The 13902-nt window shown below is 43.3% G+C and overlaps 1 protein-coding gene across 3 annotated transcripts; it reads right to left on the bottom strand.

Annotated features, from left to right (window-relative positions):
* Nucleotides 1-2849: 2849 nt before the first annotated feature.
* On the bottom strand, nucleotides 2850-12365 carry PTGDR (prostaglandin D2 receptor). 3 transcript variants are annotated; one of them, XM_023726180.1, is made up of 2 exons: nucleotides 11405-12365; nucleotides 2850-3234 (listed from the first exon to the last, which is right to left on the bottom strand). In XM_023726180.1, the coding sequence occupies exons 1-2, from the start codon at nucleotides 12239-12241 to the stop codon at nucleotides 3034-3036; spliced, it is 1038 nt and encodes a 345-aa protein (XP_023581948.1). In that variant the 5' UTR covers nucleotides 12242-12365; the 3' UTR covers nucleotides 2850-3033. The 3 variants fall into 3 exon arrangements, with proteins under 3 accessions (XP_023581948.1, XP_004370921.2, XP_023581949.1); XM_004370864.3 differs by having other exon boundaries at nucleotides 2850-3231; XM_023726181.1 differs by lacking the exon at nucleotides 2850-3234 and adding an exon at nucleotides 9572-9993.
* Nucleotides 12366-13902: the final 1537 nt, after the last annotated feature.

Here is a 13902-nt window from a genome sequence, read left to right as displayed (position 1 = left end):
ATATGCAAATGACACAACCTTGCTTGCTGAAAGTGAAGAGGACTTGAAGCACTTACTGATGAAGATCAAAGACCACATACAGCCTTCAGTAAGAATTACACCTCAACATAAAGAAAACAAAAATCCTCACAAGTGGACCAATAAGCAACATCATGATAAACAAAGAAAATATTGGAAGTTGTAAAGGATTTCATTTTACTTGGATCCACAATCAATGCCCATGGAAGGAGCAGTCAAGAAATCAAATGATGCATTGCTTTGGGCAAATCTGCTGCAAAAGATCTCTTTAAAGTGTTAAAAAGCAAAGATGTCACCTTGAAGACTAAGGTGCCCTGACCCAAGCCGTGGTATTTTCAATTGCCTCATATGCATGTGAAAGCTGAACAATGTATAAGGAATACCGAAGAAGAATTGATGCCTTTGAATTACGGTGTTGGGGAAGAATACTGAATATACCATGAACTGCCAAAAGAAAGAACAAGTCTGTCTTGGAAGAAGTACACCCAGAATGCTTCTTGGCAGCGACAATGGTGAGACTTCATCTCATGTACTTTGAACATTTTATCAGGAGGGACCAGTCCCTGGAGGACATCAAGCTTGATAGAGGGTCATAGAAAAAGAGAAAGACCCTCAACAAAATAGACTGACACAGTGGCTGCAATAATGGGCTCCAACAAAGCAAGGATTGTGAGGATGCTGCAGGATCGGGCAGTGTTTCATTCTGTTGTACATAGGGTCACTGAATCAGTACCAACTTGACGGCACCTAACAACAACAATTTGGTTTCTTCACAGTTTTGCTTTGCAAATAACTTTAAAAATATATATTGTTTTTCAAACTTGGAACTGAACCCACTCCTGGAGATTACCTCTCAGCCAAACAATAGGCAGGTCTATAAAGTGAATATTAACACCAGTGAGGAATGTGCTCCTCAGAACATTCAACTATATGAGACCAAAAGGGTAGTATTTGCTCAAAAGTTCAGACAGCAGGAAGTGGCAGGAAAGCTGGGTGAATGCAAACGGTGAACCCAGGGTGGAAGTGGGGAGGGTGCTGACACATTGAGGGCGTTGTAACCAACGTTACAAAAAAATCTGTGTATAAATGGTTGAACGGGGAACTAATTTGCTTTGTATACTTTCACCTAAACCACAACAAAATGTTTATATATATATATATATATATATATATATATACATCCAGGTTAATACCGTCTCAAGATACCAGAAAAACTGGAGGTGAAAAAAATAGGGTTGTTGCTAAACTGGAAATAAGGTAAATATTTTTGTCTTTGTAAGGGATTTCTGGCTGGGGGTTTGGAGCCTGGAGTTTGGGAGCTCTTCAAATGTAGCAGGATCTGTTATCTCAGAGTGTGAGTGTGTCAGCAAACAAAGGAACTCTAGAGTGCTGAGACCCCTATAATGTCCCTCCATCTGTTCTTTTCTCAAAGGAAAAGCTCCAACCTGGGAGCTGGGTTTAGAGTCCCCTGTTCAGCTTAACAGCTGCAGCTGCATTTGTTCCACTTTTCCTTTTGGGTCATAGTGTTGCTAACCTTTGTAAACATTTACATGTACCGTTAAAGCGCTCAGATATGCTCCTTCTGAGCCACATTCTGCTGCTTCAGTTTTGAAAGTGCAGCTCTCAGAAACCTTAATAAGATCTGACAGTCTTCACAAAGAGCAGAATATGGCTCTCAACAGGTAGATGTCAAGGTCGTTGCCAGCAGCCTCGACTGGGGTTGACTGAGTCCTGGATGGGCTTTCTGCTGTGCCTGGCTGCTTCCCACAGCCACGCTTAATACTAACACAGCTCTCTGGTAAGTCACACATCACTGTTTTTCAAAGCAGCATCCATCCCATTGCCACGGGATCCAAAAATATGACAAACCTATAAAATGGAGATTCCAATAACTGAAACATTTTGTAGCCTACCTTAAAATTTTAAGTACCCCTCAGTATGCAAGACACTGGACTTGAGAAGACAAAAATTAGTCTGTTCTTCTCCCAGTTGTGGACCACAGCTCTGTCGTGTCTTTCATCTATTTACTGCTTAGCCTCTCCTTATGAAGAAAGCCCCTCCAAGCTCCTGACCTGGTCCTAGTTCCATCTCACTCCTCTGAAGGGTCAGTGAAAAAGAGGAAGACCCTCAAGGAGATGGAGTGACACAGTGGCTGCAACAATGGGCTCAAGCATAACAATTGTGAGAATGGCACAGGACTGGGCAGTGCTTTGTTCGGTTGTACATAGGGTCGCTATGAGTCAGAACTGACTCGACGGCACCTATTAACAACAACAACAACTTCTGAAGGGCATCTATAATACACACTATACTTAGATCAATTGGCAAAGAAAAGAATTAAATGGGGTCAATTATGATAAAACAAAAATAAATCAGGTTTCACTAGAAAAGACTATGGTAAGAAATTGTCATGCTTTTTAAGAATACCCATCACATAACTGTAAACAGTGATGTTTCTGCTCTACTTAAATAAAGACCTATAGGTCTCAAGGAGACCTGGTGGCACAGTGGTTAAGAGCTATGGCTGCTAACCAAAAGGTTGGCAGTTCAAATCCACCAGCTGCTACTTAGAAACCCTATGGGATGGGGTTGTTCTACTCTGTCCTAAATGGTCACTATGAGTTGGAATTGACTCGACGGCAATGGGTTATAGGTCTCAAAACCTCTCTGAAAATTAGGGACATGAAGTGCAAATGTGGGGACAATGAATATCATCATGTTAAGACATTTAACATTGTTTACAATATATGAAATTTTAGTTACTTTTAACACAAAATGAAAGAATGCAACTGCTTCATGAATCTAGAGTGACAACACATTGTTAAGATATATCAAATATTTTGGAAAATATATTTGGATGCTTTGGTATGGGAGATGACTTACAAGGATTTAAATAGTAAGATTTTTTTAATCATGGTTCTTTGACTGAAAACGTGATATATTCTTCAGTTTACCAGAGAGTGTAAAACATGATCATAGACTGGATTCCATGCTAGTTCTGTAGGAATTGCTTTGCTAATTTCTATACATAACACGTCTTATAAATATCTTGTGAAAAAACATCCGGAATACTGATGTTCTGAAAATGATGAAAATCCAAGGGTCCGCAATTGAAATCACAGAGAGAAAACGCAAGGCTCGGAGGTCTTCCATTTCTTCAGAGGTTCTGTTTTTCTCGTTGATAGCTTTAAATGCTCCATAGTAAGCACGAATCTGCTTTGGAGGAAAAAAAAAAAATCCTATTATGATATCAAAAGGTTGATGGCAGCAATAATGCTTAGGAAACATTACTTTTCTGTAAGAACATGGCAGCTTGGCTCAGAATATTCATTTTCTGATAAATGTATAAGTAGCTAAAGCCATTGGAGCTGATGGGGGTGGACCTAGGAACATAGTGGAAGCTGAGGGACACCTGGGAGACCCAGCCTGATTAGGCCCCTGGAGGCTGTTCTACGAGCTGTGCCCATTGCAGGGCTTGAGTTTCCAGGCCTCTGCTTGACCATGCAGTGGAGGCACTGACACGGGACAAATCAGATCCACTGAATCTTTTATAAACAGGGTCACCACGCTTCCATCAATACAGAGATTCTCTTCAGCTTCAGTGCTCCTTTCTTTCTGTGCCTGCTTCCTATCCTCTCTTGAGTTAGCTTAGAAATAAGTTACGCTTGTGAAATGTCAGATGCATGGAGACACAAATCCATATCATCAATTTTGAAGAGACAAGAAATGGTACAATGAAAAGACACTAGCAGATTTGCAAAAGAAACTGTTAAATTTGCAGAATTTACTTGTATAAACAAATGACTTATTCTTAGAGTAGGTTGTTAACCTTTCTATGGTTGACATTCCATTTTCAGACTAGGGGGAAAAAAAAGGCATGAAAATATAAGCCTAGCATTATGGATTGAATTGTGTCCCCCCAAAATGCGTGTCAACTTGGCTAGGCTATGATTCCCAGTGTTGTGTGGTTGTCCTCCATTTTGTGATCTGATGTAATTTTTTCATGTGTTGTAAATCCTAATCTCTGCCTGTGGTTAGTGAGGCAAGAGCAAGTTATGTTAAAGAGGATTAGGATGGGAAGCAACACCCTTACTCAGCTCACAGCCCTGATCCAATGTAAGGGGATTTTCCCTGGGATGTGGCCTACATCACCTTTTGTCTTACAAGAGATCAAAGGAGAGAGAAGGGAGCAGAAAGATAGGGACCTCATGCCACCAAGAAGGGGGAGCGTCCTTTGGACTCGGGAAGATTGATGACAAGGACCTTCCCCCAGAACAAACAGAGAAAGCCTTCCCCTGGAGCTGGTGCCCTGAGTTTGGACTTCTAGCCTCCTAAACTGTGAGAGAACAAACTTCTGTTTGTTAAAGCCATCATTTGTGGTATTTCTGTCATAGCAGCACTAAATAACTGAGTGCCCAGTCAACTCCTGTTGCTTCATCTTCCCTGAGATTTCTGTGGCCTCCTCAGAGTCCTGGAAATTGCCTTACCTCATGGCTTTTCCTGCCATTCAGCCAACACTGCTCTCCACACCAGCACTACCACTGCCTTCCATTCCATAAATCCCAGCCACCTTTTATTGATGCCATTACATTCCCCAGTGCCTACTGAGCAACTAAATCCATAATGGGACAAAGTGGACCCTAACGGAGCAGGACATACGCAAATGCAACATTAGTAGGAGGGGATATGGATATGTGCAGAGATCAGACTCATTTAGGGCAATCAGGAGACATCTCCTGGAGAAGATGCATCTTCCCATAATTTTTTCCTTACCTTTTTACTTACTCTCTTCCCTAATAAGCATTTCAGTGGGCTCAGCCACTCCCATCTAGCGCACTTAGGAAGATGCCTTAAAACTGGACTCAGCCGTTCCCTGTACCTGGCCGCCTCATCCCATCATCATTACTAATGAAACTAGTAGCAATGATAATGGCTAATGAACATATGGAGCTTACTATTCCCAGGCACTGTTCTAAGCACTTTACTTTAAACCTTTATTTCATCCTCGTAAAAATTCTGTGAAGTAGGTAGTATCATTTTCTCCATTTTACAGATGTAGAAACTGATTATATGCTCAAATCCTACCTCCCTTCTAGGTCCACTTCAAATATTACTACCTTCACAAAACCTCTTTGAGGCATCAGCTAAGCACATTAGCTTGAGTCTGGTAATCTGGGTTTTATCCCTCTCATTGACTGTGTAACTTCTATACAATGAGAAAAATTGTACCTACCTTCCAGGATTATTTTGAAGTTTGAATGGGATGGTATGAGTAAAACCTTGACGAAAGGTTCTAGTATACAAGTACTCAATAACTAGTATTATTACTGTGTTACTTAGGAGTGACTCCTACCCTCTTCTAAACTTGCCTGTGGCCTCAATTGTTCCCTCCACAACCTTGGTATTGCAGCTTACATGTGCAGATGTGATGTTTTTCTCCTTTTATACCCCTCTCAATGGATTACAGAGTGTCTTGGATGTTGTAACTACCAGATATGTGATGAATGGATAAATGGATGACAATAGGCTATACACTTAGGTTAATTTAAAAAGCAAACACTTTACATGACTGTGTCTTTACATCTGCCTCTTTCTCCTCAAAGTGGAGTACAGCAAATATAATTCCAACTATTGGAGAATGCTTGGTAAGTTGGGATCTGGCTAACTGAAGGAGTCCCTGGGTGGTGCAAATGGCTAAGAGGCTCAGTTGCTAACTGAAAGGTTGGAGGTTTGAGTTCACCCAGAGGTGCTTCACAAGAAAGTCCTGGCAATTTACACCCAAAATACCAGACAATGAAAATCCTATGGAGCACAGTTCTACTCTGACATGCATGAGGTCATCATGAGTTGGAATAGACTCCACAACAACTGGTTTGTTTGGCTAACTTAAGGATAGTTGTATAATTTTTAAAAAATGCATTTTATTGTTAAGCAGTACTTATCTATGCCAATTCTTTTGCATATTATTAGGTTATTTGTATTCTCAAGTCATTTGATTTGTATTAGAAGTATATTCTACACCTGGAATTTTTTTTTTAATTTTATTGCACTTTAGGTGAAAGTTTACAGTGCAAATTTGTTTCTCATTTAAAATTTATGCACAAATTGTTTTGTGACATTGGTTGCAATCCCCACAATGTGTCAGCAGTCCCCCCCCCCCTTTTCCCTTTACATCCCAGTTTCCCTGTGTTCATTCATCCAGGTTTTCTGTCCCTTCCTGCCTTCTTGTCTTTGCTTTTGGGAAGGTGTTGCCTGTTTGGTCTCGTATACTTTATTGAACTAAGAAGCACGTTCCTCGTGTGTGTTATTCTTTGTTATAATCTTTGGCTGAAAGGTGGACTTCAGAAGTAGCTTCAGTTCTGAGTTAGTAGGGTGTCTAGGGGCTATAGACTCGGGGGTTCCTCCAGTCTCTGTCAGACCAGAAAGTCTGGTCTTTTTTGTGAATTTGAATTTGTTCTACATTTTTCTCCTGCCTTGTTCTGAACCCTCTATTGTGACCGCTGTTAGAGTGGTTAGTGGTGGTAGCCAGGCACCATCTAGTTCATCTGGGCTTAGGCTGGTGGAGGCTGTGGTTCCTGTGGTCCATTAGTCCTTTGGACTAAATTTTTCCTTGTGTCTTTGATTTTCTTCATTCTCCTTTACTCCGGATGGGATGGGACTAATAGATGTATCTTAGCTGGCCCCTCGCAAGCTTTTAAGACCCCAGACGCTACTCACTGAAGTAGGATGTAGAACATTTTCTTTATGAACTATGTTATGCCATTTGACCTAGATGTCCCCCAAGACCATGGTCCCTAGCCCTAGGCCCCAGTAACTCAGTCCCTCAAGGTGTTTGGATGTGTCTAAGAAGCTTCGATGACTTTGCCTTGGTCAAATTGTCCTGACTTCCCCTATTTTGTGTGTTGTCTTTCTCTTCACTAAAGTTAACACTTATCTACTATCTAGTTAGTCTAGTTAGTGATTTCTCCTCCCCAGCCCTCCCCTCCCCTTGCTAGTAACCAACAAAGATTTTTTTTTCTGTGTGTAAGCCTTTTCTTGAGTTTTTATAATAGTGGTCTCATACAATATTTGTCCTTTTGTGATTGACTTATTTCACTCAGCATAATGCTCTCCAGATTCATCCATGTTGTGAGATGTTTTGCAGATTTGTCATTGTTCCTTATCATTGCAGAGTATTCCATTGTGTGTATGTACCATAGTTCATTTATCTATTCATCTTCTGATGGGCACTAAGTTGTTTCCATTTTTTGCTATTGTGAATAATGCTGCAATGAACATGGGTGTGCATATGTCTATTCGTGTGATGGTTCTAATTTCTCTAGGTTATATTCCTAGGAGTGGGATTGCTGGATCGTATGGTATTTCTATTTCTAGCTTTCTAAGGAAGTGCCATATCATTTTCCATAGTGGCTTGGAATTTTAAAAGTAGCTCAATTTATACAAATAGAATTGGTTAAGAAAAGCACCTGCTGATGAATTTAGGAGTCCATGAAAAAAAATGCCGCTGTTGCCAGTTGGACAGCCTTACCTTGGTTGGACATCCATGCTAGGGAAAGCATTCTTGATGCTGAAGACCTCTTCTATCTAGCCCATCCATCACAACACCAGAGACCTCACCTTCTGCTCTAGCCCTTTAAACTGTCTTCACACCCCTTTGCTTGGGCCCATCTCATACCTACCATCCCTTACATGCCTCTAACAGCTTCCTTAGGATAGAAAAGCATCTCCACCCATTCATTTTGCATACCAAATTGGAATACACACAAGAGCTATACATGCACATGTCCTCTGCCATTTCCCTGACTTCACAGAGTCTGATACATGCTATTATGCAAGCTTGTATGTACCTTTGCTCAGCTTTTAAAACTCTCATCTGTTGAGTCTAAACTATACACCAACACCCTCTCTCATCCATCCCTAACCCATCAACCACCAATATATTATGGTTTTCTAAGGTAAAAATAATTTTGATGAAAATATTTTTACACATTAGAGGATATACTACAGACTGCTCAGTCCCATATTCTCTGTACTTTCTTCCTACTGTATCAAATCAGTATCTAATTCTAATCCAAAATAGCAAAGTTAATAAAAAAAAATCATCCAATTAGCTTTTCACAAGCTTAATGAGTTTAATGCAATACAATATCTATGCTGTGGTAAGATTTTTTTTTAAGTTCTTTTTTTCCTTAAAAAGTATTTAGACACAGCCTTTTTTTTTTTTAAGCACTGAAAGAGTGATTTCTTAAGGATGAGGGTCCCCAATATCGTTTCAGTGTCTGTGAGGTCAAAACTATTTTCACAAAACCACTAAGATGTTATTTGACTTTTTCACTTTCATTGCCTCATAAGTGAGAATTTTCCAGAGACTAATGACATGTGATGAAGTGCTTGTGTATTCTAGCTCTTTCTAAGGTAGTAGGTTTAGAGCATAAATTTGTGCATGTTCAGAGATTAATTGCCTGTTCTCAGTACTTCTATCGTGTTCTTAAATGCTTTCTTATGTTTTACCTGCTATAGTATCTATAACCTATTAAAAAAAAAAAACCAAAAAACAAACCTGTTGCCATCAAGTTGATTCCGACTCACAGTGACCCTACAGGACAGAGTAGAACTGCCCTGTAGGGTTTCCAAGGAGCAGCTGGTAGATTCGAACAGCTGACCTTTTGCTAAGCGGTCGAGCTCTTAACTACTGCGCCACCAGGGCTCTCTATAATCTATTATCATTTAATAATATCATTCAATAAATCATTATTTTGAAATCCCAGTTTTCCCTGCACCTATGCAGAAACACACCGAGAAGTACACTGTTATCTTTTTCAGCAATAATATTTTTAAAATTTCTTATTTTTAAGTTCTCATATGATAAGTTTTATATATATATACATATAGTCTTTGGGTCCTAGACCAAAAGAGTTTGAGAATCATTGCCCTATAATATAATGCTGTCTTCCCAGGAGGTCATATTTCTTGATTAATTTTCTGAGTCTAGCAGGTAATAGTAATAAATAGAAGTATTATTAGTAATAATAGGGATACTAATTAATGAAGCCAGGTACTGGCCTAGGTGATATATCTATATATCTATATCTATATATGTATCTATATATACATATATATGTATATATACAGATGTGTGTGTATATATACATATATAATATACACACACAGGGTCGCTATGAGTTGGAACCCAGGACATAATCACCATGTATTCAAACATAGCAAAGATGGTGAGGATGGTGCAGGAACGGGCAGTGTTTTGTTCTCGGAACCAACTCCATGGCACCTAACAACAACACCAACAGCAACATATGTAAGTAAGGCTCATATTTAGAGGAAGAGTCAGCAAAAGTTTTTCTTTAAAGGGCCATGTACAAAATATTTTAGGCTTTCCGGGGCCAAGAGGTGGAGCCCGGGTGGCACAGTGGTTAAAAGCTAGGGCAAGCTATGGCTGCTCACCAAAAGGTAGGCAGTTCCAATCCACCAGCCGCTCCTTGGAAACCCTATGAGGCAGTTCTACTCCGTTCTATAGGGTCCCTATGAGTCTATAGGGTCGCTATGAGTTGGAATTGACTCAACTGCAATGGGTTTGGTTTTGGGGCCAAGAGGCAAAATCGAGACTATTTGGTATGTACTTGTATAACAAGAGAGAAAACATTTTTTTATTGATGAAATTTAAAATCTAATGATAATTGAGTACAATATTTCACAATACAGGACTACTAATGAGAAGAATGGAATTTTTTAATTTCACGTAATTGGGGTTCAAATTTTGTGTTCCCCATCATCAAATTAATTGCAAATGTTCATCTATAAAAGGAAATTCTTAACTCCAGGACTATTCAAAAATGGCAGGCAGGCCTATTCCCCTCCCCTCTCCTCCCACCCTCTTCCCCTCCCGCCTTCCTAGTTTTCCAGTTCCTGCTTTAGGGTGTGGTTCTTCCTGGATCAGCAGCATCAACATCACCTGGGAACCTGTTAAGAATGCAAATTCTTAAAAAGCATCTGAAGTAGAACTCTAGGAGGTTGGGCTCAGTCATTTGTGTTTTTAAAAACCATTCGGATGAGTCTGAGCATGCTAAAGCTTGACAACTACCGCTATATGCCTATGTCTATATTTGTATTTCATAGTGACCCCATAGCTATGAAATATAGATACAGGCATATAGCAGCGTGTCGCTATGAGTCAGAATAGACTTGATGGCAATGGTTTTTTTTTTTTTTTTTAAATCTATATATATCTATTTATTTGGAGGGAGTTTGGATCTTAACCCTGTATGGTGGTGCTACAAAAAACTCTTCCCCCGCACATTAAAGCCTACATTTAAGGGAAAAATCACAGTATATTTCTATTTCAACCAGCACTGAGAGTAGCATCCCAAATTGCTACACTGCTGTAAGAAACTTCCCTAATCACAGAAGTCTTGAGACTCCGCAGACGTTGGTTTGGCAATGCAATGTATTTTAAATATTGTTCTTGCTGGATAGGTACCCTGGGGCGGGGGGGGGGGTGCTGTAGGGGAGCAATACTGAAAAGGTTTTCTCAAGCCTCAGCCACTCCCAGCTGTCTTGGCGGGGACCCCTGGAAGGAATACCTTCAAAACTACGAGGTAATTCAACCTCCACCCCCCCATTAGTAAATTGAAAACGGAGATAATGGCTTCCATGTCACCTTACTTGCCAAGATAGAAAGAAAACCTGTCGAGACAGGTTACCACAACGACACCACTGGCTGAAACACACTCACACATCTTCTGTCAAAACAGTCTCTCAACCTCGGCCGCCACCATCTCAGCAGCGGCGCCGCCTCTAACAGCAGCCGCCGCTTCTCAAAGTTTACGCACGAAGTTTTCCAAAACTAAACGTCACTCACCTCTGCAAATCACTCCGGCAGGACTAAACTTTCCCCATCCCAGTTCCACGCCAACACCCCGGAGGAGAACCCCCATTCGCCATACACCCATTTCTGATACCACTAAAATCACAGACAGGATTACCGATTAAAGAAATAAACACTACCCAGTCAACGGGAAGAATGAGAGGATCCATACTGCTCTGGAGGAACCAAGCTGTGTTCCTCAAAGTTCAGGGGCGCTAAAACGACTCAGTCTACCCGGAGGGAAGCAGAGAGGAGGGGTTTCTGCTGGGCTAAGGGGGCATCCTCAGTCTCGGTCTTTCCCTTCCTTTCTCTTTTTCTCTTCTCGCTCAACAAATGGGTTCTATCTCAGGACTGTGGAAGGAACTGATCTGCAGAGCGCAGCAACAAATTTTCCCGCCCGCCGCGCAGCTCCTCTTGCGCCCGGTCTAAACAGGCTCCATCCTTCCCGCCAGGCGCTCGCGGCCGGAGACCCCCAAACCCACGGAGCCTCGGCGCCAAGCGACTCACAATTAAAGGCAGGGAGCACATGGTGAAGAGCCCTGTCATGAGGGCCAGCAGCAGGAGGTGATCCAGCTCCTCCAATGGCTGCGGGGACGCCTCCCTCTCGCCGGCGCCCGGCTCCGGGCAGCCCCTGGTGCCGCAGCGCGGGCGCCGCGGTAGCCGCCGGTGCATCGCGTAGAGGTTGCGCATGGCGCTCAGGTTGCACAGCACGGTGGCCAAGACCAGCAGGGCCATGAGGCTGGCATAGAGCACGGAGTAGCCCAGCACCGACAGCGAGCCCTCTTCGTGGACCATCTGGATAAAGCACCAGGTGCCAGGGCAGTACTGCACGAACTCTCCGAAGCCCGCGAAGGGCAGCGCGCAGAAAGCCAAGCAGAACGCGCCCACGACCGGCGCCACCAGCACACCCCGGCGCAGGGTGATGTGCCGTCGGTAGAAGAAGGGGTGCCCCAGAGACAACCAGCACTGCAGCGCCATGGCCAGGAGCTGCAACATCGAGGCAAGGCCGAAGAAGGACATGAAGAAGGCGAAGGCTTGACACAGCAAGCTGCCCGACGCGGGCAACAGCCCGCTCAGACTCCGGTTCTGCGCGTAGGCGGCCAGCACCACAGGGCTCAAGAGGCACTTGCCCAGCAAGTCGGTAACCGTCAGACCACACACCAGCACGAAGAAGACTGAGGGTGACTGGCGCGGCAGGTGCAACCCCAGCCCCGAGCGGGCCAGCAGCCCCAGGGCCAGCAGATTGCCTAAGACGCCCGCGCTGAACAGTACCCCACCCATCGTCGCCGAGTTGCCCTTTTCCACCGAGGTAATGTTGTGGCAGCGGTAGAACGGCGGCCTCATGGTGGGTGCGCGCGGCGGGCCTGGGAGAAGGCTGCGGGAGGGCGAGGGCTCTGGCGCCCGGGTGCAAAGGAGCCCCCGGCCGCTCCGCCAGCGGCTCTGGCTGACAGGCTGTGCAGCAGAAGAAGCTCCGAGGGCGGTGGAGTGTTCCCCACAGCAGGAGCCTCCTATCTAAACTCTTGGGTCACACCCTCCCCGAGGGGCGGGACGCGCGTCCGGAAGTGCATCATGCGTTAGTAATTGCGCAGCGCCGAGTACAGGAGCGAAGAGCTCGGCACTGACGCACTAGGTCCAGAGGAGAGGTCCTCGTACCCAGAGTCGGAAGGAGAGTAGGACCGTAGGTAGATTTCGAGCACCCAAGGCCAGGTGTTCCTTTGAGGCAAGAACTACTGAAATGAAGGGGAAATTAAGCAGCAGCCACTAGGGAGGAGGAAGACAGGAGGAGTGGTATTGATGGAACTCTGATGGTGGCCAGCAACTCTGAGGATGAGAGCAGAGGGGAGGCTGAGAAAGAGCTACCATCTAGTTTTCTTGAATTAGTGGGTTAAGGGCAGATAAAAGTAACTAACATTTGCCTATCACTTTATCTTTAACTCTAGTTCTTTTATAGATCCGTGCGCCATGGTGCATAAACAACATTTTCCATTGCATAGGTGAGGAAACCGAGGCCTTGCAAGGTTAAGGGATCTGCCCAAGGTGACAGAGCTAGTAAATGGCAACACTGGACTTGGAATCCAGATTGTCTATTTATAGAGTTCATCTGTCTTGCTTCCATGACTCCTCCCAAGAGGTTGGCCAGATTTCAGGGAAGTAGTTCCAGGAAAGACCAAGAGGTGAAGTTGGCCCTGGGTACCTCCAACATAGTGGTATGTGGGAGAGATATGGTTAAGAGCACTGACTTTGTCACCAGATAGACCTGGGTTCCAGTTCCTAGTCTGTTACTCACTGCCTGTGTGAACCTGAGAGACTTGCTTAACCTCTCAAGCAGTAACATGTTGTTAGGTGCCATCAGATCGATTCCAACTTGTAGGGACCCTATGTACAACAGAACAGAAACACTTCCCATTCCTGCGCCATCTTCTCAATCATTGCTATGTTTGAGCCCATTGTTGCAGCCACTGTGTCAATCCGACTCACTGAGGGTCTTCCTCTTTTTTACTGATACTCTGCTTTACCAAGCGTGATGTCTTTCTCCAGGGACAGTCCCTCCTAATAACATGTCCAAAGTAAGTAAGACAAAATCTCGCCATCCTTGCTTCTAATGAGTATTCTGGCTGTATTTCTTCCAGGACAGATTTGTTCATTCTTCTGGCAGTCCATGGTATATTCAACATTCTTTGCCAACACCATAATTCAAAGGCATCGATTCTTCTTCAGTCTTCCTTATTGTCCAGCTTTCACATGCATAGGAGGTGATTGAAAATGCCATGGCTTGGGTCAGTCACTCCTTAGTCCTTAAAGTGACACCTTTGCTTTTTATCACTTTAAGGAGATCTTTTGCAGCAGATTTGCCCAATGCAATTTGTCTTTTGATTTCTTGCCTGCTGCTTCCATAACATTGACTGTGGATCCAAGTAAAACGAAATCCTTGACCACTTCAGTCTTTTCTCTTTTTATCATGATGTTGCTTATTGGGCCAGATGTGAGGTTTTTATTTTATGTTG

Source organism: Trichechus manatus, unplaced genomic scaffold, assembly GCF_000243295.1.
Source record: "Trichechus manatus latirostris isolate Lorelei unplaced genomic scaffold, TriManLat1.0 scaffold00010, whole genome shotgun sequence".
Taxonomy (NCBI): Eukaryota; Metazoa; Chordata; class Mammalia; order Sirenia; family Trichechidae; genus Trichechus; species Trichechus manatus.
The sequence above is the reverse complement of the archived record's forward strand: the minus strand, read 5'-3'. Positions and strand labels throughout refer to the sequence as shown.

Bases quoted from the DNA above. Each gene is read 5' to 3' on its own strand.
- PTGDR (XM_023726180.1), bottom strand. From the start codon at position 12,241: ATGAGGCCGCCGTTCTACCGCTGCCACAACATTACCTCGGTGGAAAAG. The intron at 3,235-11,404 runs GTGAGTCGCTTG...TTTCCTCCAAAG, and splicing joins TGTGCTCCCTGCCTTTAATT to CAGATTCGTGCTTACTATGG.